Source organism: Podarcis muralis, chromosome 12, assembly GCF_964188315.1.
Source record: "Podarcis muralis chromosome 12, rPodMur119.hap1.1, whole genome shotgun sequence".
NCBI lineage: Eukaryota > Metazoa > Chordata > Lepidosauria > Squamata > Lacertidae > Podarcis > Podarcis muralis.
This window is the reverse complement of record NC_135666.1, coordinates 60,054,729-60,070,351: the sequence shown is the minus strand read 5'-3', so window position 1 is coordinate 60,070,351 and position 15,623 is coordinate 60,054,729. Positions and strand designations below refer to the sequence as shown.

The 15,623-nt window shown below is 43.0% G+C and overlaps 1 protein-coding gene across 5 annotated transcripts in view; it reads right to left on the bottom strand.

Moving 5' to 3' along the window:
- The window catches only part of HECW1 (HECT, C2 and WW domain containing E3 ubiquitin protein ligase 1), a 200,355-nt gene that overhangs the window by 23,811 nt on the left and 160,921 nt on the right, over positions 1-15,623 (bottom strand). For all 5 annotated transcript variants that reach the window (XM_028749807.2, XM_028749810.2, XM_028749812.2 and 2 more), the window contains 7 exons: positions 14,580-14,685; positions 13,090-13,186; positions 9,966-10,049; positions 8,604-8,713; positions 7,880-8,000; positions 3,221-3,334; positions 2,431-2,583 (listed from right to left, as the gene is read on the bottom strand). In XM_028749807.2, the coding sequence (XP_028605640.2) occupies positions 2,431-2,583; positions 3,221-3,334; positions 7,880-8,000; positions 8,604-8,713; positions 9,966-10,049; positions 13,090-13,186; positions 14,580-14,685 (785 nt within the window). The remainder of the gene's footprint in view (positions 1-2,430; positions 2,584-3,220; positions 3,335-7,879; positions 8,001-8,603; positions 8,714-9,965; positions 10,050-13,089; positions 13,187-14,579; positions 14,686-15,623) is intronic.

The window sequence follows — 15,623 nt, the reverse complement described above, 5'->3', positions numbered from 1 at the left end:
TGGACAGGGCCACTCCCACACTATTGCCACATGCAAAGTCATGCGGTTTCTTCTCACGCCTGCGTTGTTGTTCCCTTGGGTAGGGTGATGCTTGCGTGGAGGGTGCCACGCATACAACTGTGTTACTGCTAACCATCTTAGCAGTGGTGTGAGGGCGGCTTCATCACAGCAGACCACTGCTGATAACGTATGAATGAACTCTGTATAGTATGCATATAAGATAAAGCAGCAATTTAACAAGCAAATAAAGTATGTCTTTGCCAGAAACAGTGTGCAAGGCTCTTCCCGCACAACAACCCTATGAGGTAGGTTAGGCTGACCCAAAGCCACCAAGAGAATTTCTGGCAGAGTGGAGATTTGAACCCTGGTCTCCCAAGTCTTAGTCTGACATTCTAACCACTGCACCACACTAGCTCTTACCCAGTGATTTTTTTCACTACCATGCAGCTGTTAAAGACACAGAAATCTTAAAAAAGAAGGCAGCAGCCCTATCATTAGATGTTCCAGTAACACAAAACCAGGGCCTTTGTATCTGTGCTAACCTTAAAATACAGCATTTCCTTTTGAAAGGGCGTGTTTTAAAATAGAAATAGTTTAAAAATGCACTGCATTATTTAAAAAGGATAATGAATTTTTCACAAAATCTACATGAGATGTTTCTCTCAAGGAATTGAAATATGAGATAGTTTGGTGAGGTGTGATTTTCAGGTAAAATAAAACTTATATACAAGAACAAACAGAATTAATTCAAATCCTACCTGGAGGGCAAATACTTCAGTTAAACTTGACTCTTGTTTATCTTCCTAACTATACAAGTGGAATGTTTGGGGGAGGTGAATTCTAGCAGAAGGAGAAGAAAATCGGGAGCAGGGATGTGATATGTAAGAACTGGTTCACATGCTACCGCATTTCTCTACAGATGCACTGTAGGAAAACATAAATCTCCTGTTTAGGGAAGTTTTTAATGTTTGATATTTTATCGTGTTTTTAATATTCTGTTGTGAGCTGCCAGATGTGCGGGATACATGTAATCAAATAATAATAATAATAATAATAATAATAAAAAATAAGAAGAAGAAGAAGAAGAAGAAGTAAATCCCAATGAGTGATGATCCTGCATCTATATTTTCACTGTGTTAGTATATGTGCTGCCGAAGCGAGCACTATATTTTCACTGTGTGTACATCTATATATGTTGGAAAGTTGAATAATATCCTGGGTACATATATGCACAGTGAAAAATCCAATTGTATGATCCTCACATATAACAAGCAAAAGTCACAGAGAATAAGTCTATCAGGGGCTAATACATATTGTAGCTAAATGAAACCTCTAGGGCCAAAGGCAGTATACCTGAATACCAGATACTTTGGACAAACCATGCAGGATGGCTGTTGCCTTCATGTCTTGTTTGAAGATTTCCTGGGGCATCTGAATGACCACTGTTGGGGGTGGGGTGGGGAAAGGAAGCTGGACTAAATGAAACCCTTGACTTGATCCAAGAGGGATCTTCTTATGTATTCATGAGGACCAATCCTGGTCTTTCTGTTTATTTGGGTAGATCCCATCCCTTATTTCTCTTCATAATTGCAGTAGGTTAGCAGCTTTATACATAAAGGTTGTGTTGCTTAAGACAGGAAGAAACTCTGCAACTATTGTTGCTGTCAATGGCAAAAGTGCACTTTTATCACCAGGCAAAATAAATAGATGGCATGGTGTTATCTGACTGCTGGCTTACTTCGTATTTCACTCTTGCTAGCTCCCACAAGGACAACTACCAATCTCTGCCCGCCCCTCGCCATGGCTCTGCTACAGTAGCTCTAACAACGTCCAGCCTGCCATGCAGAAATACTGCAGGTGAGGTTTTCCCTATCATTTTATCACTAAGTGAAGAATATCTTTCCCTGCTATGTTTCTGTGTGTAAGGCTGTTCTTAAAGGCAGAAGAGCAGAGCTACTAAAAAGCTGACTACTCAAGCACCTGAACTACCAGGGGAAAATGAGCAAGGAAGGGCAGGGAAGGTTAATGAGTACAAATGCCACTTAGCTGTGACTGCCTGTTGACACCTTTAATCCAGTCAAAAGGTTTTCTGCACACACCTGCTTCCTTTCTTCCATAATGCTAATCCTTCAGCACTTACAATTTCCTATGCGCTCCTTCATCAGCCAATTGTACACAAGTCTTTCAGACCGTTCCGTTTACACAGACGCACAGCCTGGTACTATGCATGTTTAATCAGAACAGAATCTTATTACATTCAGTGGAACATTCAGGAGGAACATACTGTCTGTGTCTAGACTGGAGGAAAAACTGAGGGAGTCCAGCCTGCTTCCCACAAGTCTTTGCTCCTGTCTAGTGTCTCACGACACCCATTTCATTGGATACAATGCCCCACAAACTAAAATGACTGCACCTAAACAGGAAGCTTACCATTCCAGGTGGTTTTCTACAAATGCTGACATGGGGCTGATCTGTACTGTGTAAGTGTCATTGGCTGAATACTCAAAGAGGCCATAGTATGGATTGAAGAGCTCCTGAGACAAAAGGAAGAAGAACTCTCGGGACGGGCCGCTGTAGTCCAAGCTGGAAAAAACCCACCCAGGACAAACACTTTTACAATTCATACACATTTCACAACATAGGGTGCTGTTGTCTCCTAATCAAGCCTATGCAGGTACATATTTCTTTCAATATATGTTGTGAGTAGATTGTAAATCTATTCTGATAAAGTACTGGAGTGTATCCCTATCCAACTTAACATTCTGCTTCTAAATAAACAGTACAAACAACAGGGAACTCAGAACTATTAATCTGTAAACTTTCCATTTGTGGCTATTTATATGGCTTCACAATTCATAAAACCTGATTCCAAAATTTGTTTAAAGCAGTGATACTGCCACAAAGCTGTATACGGTAGGTTTTGTTTGTTTCCACTATGTAATTGGAAAGGAAGAAGCAGGGGAGCTATTGCTGGCATAGAAGAACCATGCATACACTGGAACTCTAACACTTTTGCTGTTTTCTGAATTGGGCTGACTACTTCCAATGTGTCTAGAATGATGAACACTAGAAAGTGGACTTTAAAAAATTTCTGATTCTGTGCCAGCTGTATTGGTTGCCATATTTCATATGAAGTTCAGTGCATACAGAACTGCAGAAAACAAACTTGTTTCAGCCATGGGGCTTAGCATATCAGGGGTTCAGACTTCTCAGCACCTACCCTTCCTCTCCAACAAATGTGACGTAGAGTTTGTTTCTTTGGAGCTCTTTCCGAGAGTAAGCCATCACCTGATTAAAAGTGCCTTCCAGCAGGTGGTCGCGCCGTATTATTAACCTACAATGAGGTAGAGGAAAGACAGCCCAAAAGTTAAAATTGGGACTGCTGGAATTTTAAAATTATTATTTTGTAAACATTGGTCACAGATAGTTATTATCATACCTTATCAGTTTGTGAAGAAAAAACATGAACCAGTAGAAACCCATTTGACCCATTATTTTCCATCATTAAAAAGTTCAATAGAAATAAAAATGGGCAGACAGTGGCTTAATTCAGATGTCATAGCAAAAGTTCTTTGCAGAGAACCAATGTGAAAAGTGTGTGAGAAGTATGCAGTTTTCTGCATAATTCATTTTGGGGGAGAAATTCACTCAGTTCACAGTTAAAGGTAAGCTTACGAAATTACTCACAAGCGAGTATGTCTTGCTTGGGAAATTAGCACTGACCAAATAAAGCTGATATCACTGTGCTTGCTCCAGAGAGCTGCTAATAACCACACCTGGGTTGATGTTATAGATTTAAAAAGTAAGGACCATTTTTCACCACATCTGGGTCCTAAAGAGGCTTGAAAAATTGCAACATACAGAACTGTAAACATCAGAAGCAGGGATCAAAATATCAGAACAGATTTTCAGCTGGTTTCATTCCTAGTTTTATTGGCATATGAGGACATTGGGGGGGGGGGGCTCCATACCCTCCAAGTGCCCCAATTTTCCAGGGATAGTCCTGGAATTATGAAAGCCATCCCAGCTTCAGATTCAATGCCAGAATGTCCCTATCCCCCTACCAGCACTACCAGTGCCGAGCTTGGGGAGGAGGATGAGCCAGCGCTTGTCCTGAGCGATGGTGGCAGTAGCTGCTGTGAGGGAGCATCCTGTTGCCTCTCCATGGCTGCTGCTGGCCTCCTCCCTTGGGCAGCTCATAGTGGCTGCAGGAGAGCTGCCAAGAAGGGGCTGCCACCACTAAGGCCCAGCCCTGGGTGATGCTCTGGCTCTGAGGGGCAGGCAGAGTGCAGGGTGGGAAGAAAGGGGGAGCAGAGCGAAAGAAGAGTGGCAGTCAAAACTGACTGAATATGCCTATTTGGCAAATCTATAACAAATAGAGATCAAGAAGATGCAGACTATACGGAGGATTGGAAACCCTTTGTTGAACATTGAAAGAATTATTGTAAACATGTAAAGACGCAGGTCAGATCTGAATGAAGAAAAGCAGTAAAATATGTGCTGGAGAATATATATGACGTAGAATAATCATAATATGCAGCAATTTTAGAAAACAAGGGAAAACAATGGAGGGGTGGAGGGGAAGTCAAATCTGAAATGAATGTGAATTGGGAAAATATGTATCAAATTTGTAAACTTTTGAAACCTAAAATATATTTTTTTAAAAAGAAAAGAAGGGGGAGCAGAGTGGAGCATAAGGAGTCTTTTTTATGCTTTGTGTGTCTGCATTTAATCCTGCTGCTTTCTAAATTTTATTTGTATTGGTGTATGTTTTTCTTTTTCTAAATCTACCAAATAATAAAATAAGATTGGGATTAAAGAATTTTCTCAGGATATTGGAGTGTGTGCTGTGTCCCATTTGTGTATAGTGGTGGCACCCACCCTTCTTCTGACAGGAAATGCTCAGGGGTTGGGGTCAAGGAGGGATTGAGAAATGTCCCTATTTTCATCTGAAGAATGTTGAGGCGTATGGGCTTTCTATGTTGGGCTTTTCATTAGCCCACCTGATTATGAGGGGCTGTGCCAGCACCTACTGTAGAAGGAGGCCTTTAGGCGACTGATATTGGCTTTATTATTTATTGCATTCGCATCCTACCTTTTTTTGACCAAGGAGCTCAAGGTGGCATACATGGTTGCCCCCCCCCCCCCATTATTTAATCACAACAACAACCCTGGGAGGTAGGTTAAGGCAAGAGGCAGTGACTGGGGTCAAGGTCACTCACTGAACTTTATGGCCGAGGGGGGATTTGAATCCTGGCCTCCCAGGACTCTAACCACTACACCACACTGGCTCTTTTCAAACTACCATGGCTCCAGAATAAGTACAGTGTTTCAGCTGATAACAGAGGCATACAAGATTCTTTAATATTCATATCCTATCAAACTGAAATGTCTTCCCAGATTGCAATGCCTGAACATGTCCTATAGTATGCCTACAACCTTCAACATTCTCATAAATGTATTAGATATGGAGAAAGGTTTTCGAAAAGTATCTGACATGTATACGAAATGCTTATTTTAAAATACAGAATTGGAATGGTCTAATTTCACATTCTTTTCAGCTCCCCTTCAATAGAAGCACTCAAGTGTTCAATAATATTTCAATCAATGCAGCCCTTTTAGGAACAGAACATTACCCTTTTCTGGATTCTCCCCTTGAACCTGCATAGCAAGATCAGATGGCATAAGCAAGTAATCAGCAATTAGGGCTCCTCCTGGCTCAGGGTAGCATATTCTGCCCATGACACTCGTCTAGATTTAATTGTTTAGTTTTCAAAGCTATGAAAGTGGTTTGGGACAGAAGCCAGCCTGAACTTTCAAGGCTGAGGCATTGTGTATTTCTGACTATCCCTTGGAAAAGGGTATAGATAGGCAAGTCTGCTGCCAAACCACTCAGAATGTGAACTGCACAGCCCAGCATCAGAAAATTATAGAGGTCAGATCCCAAAATATTCAGAAAGCATGGAAAGGAATACTGAGAAATAAAAAGCTTTATGAAAGCCTTGCTTTTCAATACTGGTGGGTGCCTAAAAGGCCACTAAAGCCCAAGGTGTTGGGGCTGGGAGACAAACTATCAGCTACTCCGCAATGCATGTCTTTAAGCCACAAAAGCTCCTTTCTCATAGGGAAAGCAGATTTGAGAGGGTCAATTTGCACTGAATAATCGGGGAGAAGGAGAGTTTAAATCTTTTCATGCCTATCATCTTTCGACTACTATTCCTCCCAGGAGAGCTTTCTTTCTTTTGTTTTTATTCATTTTCATCTTTATACTGCTTAACATGGTTGAATTGAGATATATCTTTGTTTACATTAGAACATATGACATGCAACAATTACATAAAATCAAAATTAAAACAACAATAAACACTCAGATAAACATTTTCCCAACAGGGTGTTCTCTATGGGGCTCTGGAAATGTATTTATTATTGAGCACTGCCTGACACCTCGCAGGAGACTCTCCACTTCTATGGAAGAGTCAGGACAGATAAACGAAGGTCCTTCTTCACACAGTGCATAGTCACAGGGGCAAGGGAAGGCTAACCGGCCCCCGGTACGGGGTGTCAGGAGCGTGGCAAACCGCCCCCCTGGTGCATGTGTGTGTGCCACTATGTACTGCGCACATGTGCACGTGCCGTATGTAGCATGCACAGCATGTAGTGGCACCGCGCATGCGCCAAAGGGCGGTTTGCCGACGGTGCTGCTCAAGTGCTGTATGGATGGTGGTGGGATCCCTCCGCTGCAGCTGCGAGCGGAGGATCCTCCACGTGTGCGATGGCAGCGGCAGTGTGAGCCCCCCACAGGGAGCCTTCTTGTCACCCCCCTTAGAGATGGCACCTGGGGTGGACCGCTCCTCCGCTCCCTTCCTCTGCCACTGCATAGTAAAACTGTGGAACTCATGCCCCCAGGAGCAGTGATGGCTCATCCAGACTTCCTCTTGTCCCACCACTTTCCCCGCGGGAAACCCTCTCTTTACTGCTCAACTGTAGCAAACGTCAGTCGGGTTTTCGGCAGATTGATGTTTGTTCTGATTCAGCATTAAAGAGAGGGTTTGCCTGGGGAAAGCAGCAGGGCAAACAGAAAACTGCTTGAACCCATGCGTAGAAAGCATGGGAGAAATGGATGCTGTGGGAACAGCCTGATCCGAAAGACTATTCTTATGTTCTTATGCTGAAAATCCTGTCTCCATGGATAAAGCTACTCCCAGGGAGAAACAGCTTTAAATACATTCAATTCTCCTTACTTACGTGTAATATTTTAGTTTGGCCCAAGTATCAGCGATGAAAGTCAATATACACAGCATCTATATACAACATGAATTTAACTTCTGGACTTGTTATTAGAATTTTGATGGGTTAGAATTCTTGCCCGGTTGCACAATTTTGAGTGAATGTTTTGAGTAAAAGACAGCAGCAGCAGCAGCAGCATTTTCTCTGAGCACGTGTGCTTCAGCTGCACAATTGCCAGAAGCAGGACTGTCCAGGGAAGAAGGATGTCTGGTTTGTTGGGCTAGGAGCCCTCCCCGCTTTCCTCACCCCAGTCAACTAGTGGCTCTGTGATCTCTTTTGATCAGGAGCAGCCTACATTCAGAACAATGGACCACAAATCACCAACATACCATTAACACACCACTAGCATCCCCCCCCCTAGATGACACATGATGAGTGGGAGATGTTTCTTGCTTCTTATGCCCCAACCTACCCATCCTGAATGCTCAAAGATCATAAGATGCATATTTTTCCCTTTCCTTTGTGTCCTATCCTTGATTTGTCTCTGCTATTTAAACTGTAAACATTCCCAACAGGGCCCCCTCCCCCCTTTTTACTTGTCCTCAGGAAAATAATAAAAAGAAAAAGAAAGGGTTCAATAACACACACTTACTTAATTTTACCTGGTCCCTGACCAAATCCTTTGGCTTCTAGTTTTCGGTAAAAGTTGCGAAGCTTGGCTTCAAAATCTCTCCTGTAAGGAGAAGGGGCTCTTGCACTGGCCCGCTGGAGGCCTTAGGAGGGGAAAACAGAAGATTTAAAGAAGCCTTGCAACTTCGTACAAGCAATGTTCTCCATCAACATTTGCTAAGGCACCAAACACATTTATTTCACAGGGACAACATACGGCCTGTTTCAAATGTTTGGAAGCTGACACACAATTGCCTAGGGGAGCATGTGGGGCTGTTGAAGGGCTTCAAAAGGATTTCTTTCCATCAGAATACTCACCATGTTAGTTTCCTTAAGATTTTTTAGGGCCAAACTAGATGTGGTTGGGGGGGGGGGTTGCAGTACATTTATCGTTCATGTATCTGCCCTGTAGAGATACAAAGTGGGTGGGTGGGTGGGGGGATATCTGCTTTTTTTGCACCCAAAGGGACACATGCATGGGACGCCCGCTGAATCTTCCCTACTCCATTATCTCCCCCACTCCATTGCTTCAAAAGTGCTTTTATTCTCTGTTTACATACTTCTAGCAACATATCTTGAAATAAAAATATAGCCACTTAAGGGGGGGATGGACAACATGGTAGCCCCCCCTTCTTCTATCACACAAAACATTTTGAGAAACAAGAAACAAGCATCTGACCAGATAATATTATTTCCCAGTGCTGTACCTGGAGAATTCTGAGGTGATGAGCAGGGTGAACAGCGAGGAGAAAAGCTGTAGCCAGGATGGAAAGCTGCTTGAAGAGGGATGTAAGACATAACGTCTTCTTCAAAAAGGCTGGCAAGGTGAGAAATGGGAGAAGCTTAAATGCACACAAATAGGCAGTTTGGGGAATCTGTGAACTACAATAATTAATTTGTCCACCACTTTGTTATGTTTTAATAGGGAGCATTCTATTGATTAAAATCTGTTTTTAGAGTTTCAAATCCCCTCCAGCCCTGAGCAGTCACTCCCCCAAAACAAGCAGACCACTCTGGTGAGACAGTCTGTGGGCAGGTAGGGTCTCATCCTGCGTACCAGATGGAGCTGGCAGACAGCTGCCCTGGACACAGAATTGACCTGCGCTTCCATGGACAGCTGTGAGTACAAAATGACTCCCAGGCTGCGCACCTGGTCCTTCAGGGGCACAGTTGTCCCATTCAGGACCATGGAGTCCCCCACAGCCGCCCACCCCCAGGCCCCCAAAAACAGTACTACTGTCTTCTCAGGATTCAACTGCAATCTGTAGGAAATAGCCTCAAAAAAGATTAAACAATAAAATTATCACTTTAAAAAATTACAAATACAATTTTAAAAATACAGTTAAAACCACAATAGACTAATACAGATTAAAACGCATACAAACTTTCTAAACCAAATAAGAATGTCTTCAGCAGGTGTCAAAAAGAATAGAGTGAAAACACCTGCCTTGATATCAGTAGGCAGGGAGTTCTAAAGTGTAGGTGCTGCCACACTTCCTCCTCCTACTCAGTCAGCTCTACAAACGATAAATAATGCCTGAGCCCCACTCCCTGAACTGTCATGAGATGACTGAGGTTCCCTTAGACCTAGCTTTTTCAGTCTATCCTTTTCTGTGAGTTGGGCATAGGCTCCAGGCTGCCCCATACCTAGGTCTAACAATTGGACAAGAGAAGCCTTTTTATATCAGAAAACTATCAAAGGAGGACATCAGTTGATAGCCAACTGAGTAATACTCAGAGTAGATGTTATTTATTTCAATGGCGCTGCTCAGAGTATGACTAATATGGCTATAATAACCTAGAAGTATGAAATACAGACAAACCTTTGCCAATATTTTCATTTTATCTGAGGTAGATCTAGATTTTTTAAAAGCCAATTTACAAGTTGCATTAATTCTAGAGATGTTCTTGCCTCTCTTATAAGGAACTCAGCGCCGATATTCTCTCAGTTGTGCTTGATACATACATAGAAATTCCCTGAGATTTGGGGTGTGTCTTGTTGGGAAGCAGCTGGAAGTGACTGCTTAGAAGCGGGATGAAAAGTATACAGTTATTGCCAATTTTATTACCTCAGTAGTATTACTAAATCTGCATCACAGGACAACTTCTCAAGCCCATGTGTACCTTCTGTCCGAATGTAGTGGATCTTTTCCCTGTAAAGTGAGCAACACAGAAGGAAGTTGCAATGGTACTAAGGAAAACATAGATGTACCTGGTTTCTGCAACACCAATTCTGTTTCTCTTCAAAAAGCCAATATAAAAAATAGCTAGTGCTGAGAAATAATCTGAATGCTATAATCAATGTCTTGAGTGAAATCAATTTATATTCCATTGGATTTTGTTTGCAGTCCAGAATGTGTCAGAGAAGGGAATGATGTCAGATTGTCTGAAATTAAAACCTCACGTGAGCATTAGCTATAAATGTGAGAAACATTTCAAAGAAGGCTGAAGAATGGGGAGAAAACCCAAGGAAGTAAGGAGGCAAGATGCTCAAAGGCTAAAGAGGAGGTACAGAGTGAGAAAGGGGTTGAAAAAGAAGAACCTGAAGGAAGTGTAAGGAAAAAGAAAGATACTTGAGGAAAAGGTAAGAAAAGGCAACAGGAGTAGAAGGCTTTGTAAGACCTGGAAGTCGTGTATGGAATTTCACAGTCCTGGTGGTGGCAGGGAGACACAGGAGGGCACAGAAATGGGGGAAAGTAGGCAAATTTCTGTGTGCCATGGCTTTCCCCCTTCTCTGCCGCCTGTAGCCTGGCAATCTCAAGGGGATGATAAGGCTCATTTCTTTTTCTGAAGCAAAATTGTGTATCCAAAATAGCAATCACCAAGGGCCCACCTTTTAATGCTGCAATTGCATGTAATGTTAGCTTAGCAGCCAGTTTCCCAGTTCTGAAATAGGAAGAGTGATTTGCAGAGGAAAAGCAGTCTGCACTGGAGAGAGAGGGTGCCTAACTCTCCTGCAAGAGCTCTCCCTCTGCGGACAGTTTTTACTCCTACTGGGTTTCTAGGCCTTTGTTTATCTCAGATACAAGGGTCTAACATACATTTACCCCCATGGTGGTGGTGGTGGGGGATGAGCTAGTGGAAGAGCAGTGAGTGGAAGAAAGGCGAAGCATAATTCCTTGTTGTTTTTCTGCTGCCAATCACCCCCTCCTTGGAATACTTTGAACTGGAACTAAGGTTTTTTCGAGATGCTCACTTTTGTCTAGCAAGCAATTTGGCTTAGAGCATGGGAGCAAATTCAGTGGAACCATGTCAAGTGAAAGAATAAGCTTGGCATGAGGCACCCAGAATCCTTCGTTTTATGCAATTCAGGATTAATGTGTTGTATACCATGGAAGAAAAGGCCAGTGGGAATTTTTATTAAAACCAGTCTGCTGGACAACCAGAGGCCTTTGGCCACCAGTGACCTAAGATGCAAGTTGAAGAAAATGACCTAAAGATGAATGGATCATGTTACAAATCCCATTACAAACCTCCTAGGTTGTCTCAGCCTTGTAATAGTCAAATCTGTTCATTGCTAAAAAGAAGATACAAGGGTTTTTACTTCTTTGAGGAAGGGAGAACTATTACTTAGGTCAGGGTGTTGTTGTTTTTAAAAAAACAAACTGGAATAATTTGATGGTGCCTACAGAAATGTTCATTTTAAATGCAGCAGGAATTATTGACTTGTATATTTTAGTAAGAAGATTTCTGTTGCTGGAGCCAAAGTAAAGTCTCTTTTGACTAGTTTACAGAACTAAATAAGACAAATTGGCAAGCAAGGCTAGAAAAAAATTGAGAGAATGGGGAGAGAATGAAATTGGGCAGGGGTGGGGAAAAAATCTCACTATGAAAATCTGGATATTCTTTTTTATATTTGTAATAAAACAGAATTTATTGATAGCCTAGACCACAGTGGAGTTTGCAAAAATTTACATCCTTGACAGGTGACAGTTAAGTAATGCTACTTCCATCAGCTCAGGGTCTCTCTGAAAATCCCAATTCATTCCACCATGTGCGTGTGAGAGCCCATTCAATAAACCTCCTGCTTTTGCTGCCTGTCTAGGACGGCAACAATGGAGTTTCTACGGTTGTGTGTGTGTGTTAAGGTTCTATTGGAGGAAACTGATTTTCTAGATCCATTTCAGCTGGGAGCTTAGGCCCAGTTTTGGCACAGAAACTGCTTTGGTTGCCCTGTAGGATGATCTATGTCAGGAGAGAGACAGGGAAAATGTGTCCTCTCATCAACTTCTCAATGGCTTTCAATACCATCAACCACAGTATCCTTCTGGAGCGGCTGTGAGTTAGGGGTAAGTGGCACCCTTTTGTGGTGGTTCTGGTCCTACTTGGATGGTCGTTTCCAGAGGGTGATGCTTGGGGAGTGCTTTTCAGCCCCATGGAGCTTTCAATGTGGGGTTCCACAGGGCTCAACTCTATCTGTTCAACATCTTCATGAAACACTGAGTGGAGTCATCTGGGTTGTTGGAGTATGTTGTCAGCAATATCCTGATGACACAAAGCTCTACTTTTCCTTTTCATCTGCATCTGTGGCAGCGGATGTGCTGGACCATTGTCTTGCCTCAGTAATGGACTGGATAAGAGCCAACAAATTGAAGCTGCCAGGCAAACCACTCCTGTTTCCCCAGGCCTTTGGCTAATGAAACAATCTATGGCCTTTTAAACTTGGGGGGGGGGGGGAGTTACTGTTTTGTTTTTATTTTATGTATTTTCTGTTTTTATACAGTAAACAGCCCTGTGATCCTTGGCTGAAAGGTGGTATAGAAATTTAATAAATAATAAAAATGATAATAATTAATCACCTTGCCCCAACCATAATATGTGGCTGTTGGGCTGTGTTTGGCTCAAGTATCCAAGTTGCGACTCAAGTATCTAGGGTTTTTTGATTATATTTATACACCGGAACAAGAGGTTTATTAGACTATGCATGACTGGGGGTTATTCTGCTGTTATAAGCATTGCTTAAAATCTGCTTTTCAGCACATAATGCTTTGCCGCTAAAATATCTGTATTAGTAGTCAACAATATTTTCCATATAGATCCTTTATATATAGCAGAGATCTTGCTTAAACTGGAGATGCCAGTGAATGAATCTGTGACCTTGTGCATGTAAAGCCCATTCTAGCACCAATCTATGGGTCCTCGCATTTTACATGCAGCAAAAGTATGAAATAATTTAACTACAGAAAGCTGTACCTGAGTGCATGATTTCTTGCCAAACTTGGCTGACGCTCCTGCAGCATTTCAAAAATGTTGGGCTGGCGTAGAAATGCAACAATTTTATCATTGTATGCTGGATTGGGGGAAAGAACACAAACATTATGGAAATTTCAGTTAAAGACTTATTCTGTTGTTTTAGCATTTTTAAACATTAAAGCACTTGGGTGCCTTGGTAGAAAAGGTAACATGTAAAGTAAGTAAATAAATTTTGTTTAACAAATAATGAAACCTATTCTAAAAGATACACTGCTTACCAGGATTCTGGGGAGAACACACACACACACACACACACACACACACACCACCACCACCACCGCCGCCATCACCCCGCCCATCTGACTGGGTTGCCCCATCCACTCTGGGCAGCTTCCAGCATATACAAAAGCAGAATAAAACATTAAACATTAAAAACTTCCTGAAGCAAGGCTGCCTTTAAAAGTCTACAAAAATTATATGGTTGTTTAACTCTTTGACATCTGTCAGGAGGGCATTCCACAGGGTGGGTGAGACTACCAAGCTTCACTTCTCGCAGCAAGGGAACTGCCAGAAGGACCTCAGAGCTGGACCTCAGTGTCTGGGCTGAACGACGGGGGTGGAGTTGCTCCTTCACGTACACATGTACAATACAGATACATATATATCACTGTAATAGAATAGTCGCTTCCTAGTGCATATAGGAATACTCCATATAGGAATACTCTGGAATGCCCATATGTATGGATGCAAAGGACACTGTACGTCCCATTTTCTGCCAAGGAAATAAGGGATTTATAATCCAACCTAGGATTCCCTTGTTTAAACAAATGATGCTTTTGACATCATTTGCCACCCACCAGGCAGTCCCTTGGCAATTTCTAGGCTTCAGGGAACGCTTCCCTCCTGCAACCTTTCGCTCTTCTCCAAGACACTTGGGGAAGGAAAGCAGGTTTAACAGGTAAAGGTGTGGAGAGATACAAGCCAATGAAAGCTCAGCTGAAGAAGGCCTGCTTCTTGGGCGGTGGGTTTTAAAATACTCCTGGAAATTCCTAGAGCCGTCCAGGCTACCTCACCTAAGGGATAAAGCCCTTTTATCCCACTTCATCATGTGTTCGAAGTGACTTGCGTATAAAGGGCTTGAAGCAAACGCTCACCAAAAGGTGTAGATCTAGGAACCTGAGTGAATGCTGAAAAGCTGCAACAAAGAAGGAGGGAAGCTATGATTTGGAGGGGAAAAGCAGCCGGCAGGAGGGAGGACTCAATCCTTCTCCTGCCCACTCCTTTTGCTTTGCAAACCGAGATGTGAGACACCCACCCACTCCAATGGAGCTGAGAGACTTGCTTCAGCCATTCACCCTCTCTTTCTCTGCATAGGAGCACAATGAAAAAACAAGAATACACAAAAAATACGCAAGGTGCTGTTTTCTTCCTGTGGTGAGAGACTTATAAAGAGCGACAATGTAAACTCATTGAAAAGCAACCATACATACCCAGAGGTAAAGACTCATGGTGGTGCTGATTTCGAATTGCGGTTACAAGACTGTTGCCTGGCCTGGACAACAGAGAAACTCCTCTGTTTCGAGAGACCTCTGATGCCTAGAGGGATAGAACCATAGAATTGTAGTGTTGGAAGGGACCCCAAGGATCATCTAGTCCAGCCCTGTACAATCTTTTGCCCAAGGTGTGGGGGAGGGAGGTGCGATTTGCCCTGAGATTAAGAGTCTCACACTCGACTGACTGAGGGGTTGCTAGTAAAATACTTTGTGTGATTTCATAAATAGTTGTTGGTGTTTTTCTCTCTGTGTGTACATACAGGCAAGTAATGTTTACCTGTTGGACTATAGGTAGAACAGGAAAAAGTGTTTGATGGTTATCAACCTCAGTTCTGAAATAGGATTTGAAAAACATGAAGAGTACCATTATGTTATTAATTGAAAGATAATGTTACTAATGACCGGAGTTTAGCTGCACTCCTGCACTGTAGACATCAGTGGCTCCTAGCCATGAGGCCTGTGATCTTCCACAAGACAGGCATACGCTCTTTCTGCTCAGGTCTTGCTTGCGGGTTTCTCACAGGCATCTGTGAGAAGAGGGCTCTGGACTAGATGGGCTACTGGCCTGATCTAGAAGGCTCTTCTTACGTTCTTATGCTTTAAAGGTAAAGGTACCCCTGCCCGTACAGGCCAGTCTTGACAGACTCTAGGGTTGTGCGCTCATCTCACTCTAGAGGCCGGGGGCCAGCGCTGTCCGCAGACACTTTCGGGTCACGTGGCCAGTGTGACGAAGCTATTCTGGCGAGCCGTTTACCTTCCCGCTAGTAAGCGGTCCCTATTTATCTACTTGCACCCGGGGGTGCTTTCGAACTGCTAGGTTGGCAGGCGCTGGGACCGAGCAACGGGAGCGCACCCCGCCGCGGGGATTCGAACCGCCGACCTTTCGATCGGCAAGCCCTAGGCGCTGAGGTTTTACCCACAGCACCACCCGCATCCCCTCTTATGCTTTACTTGTCCATAAATCCCAGTCATATACTAATC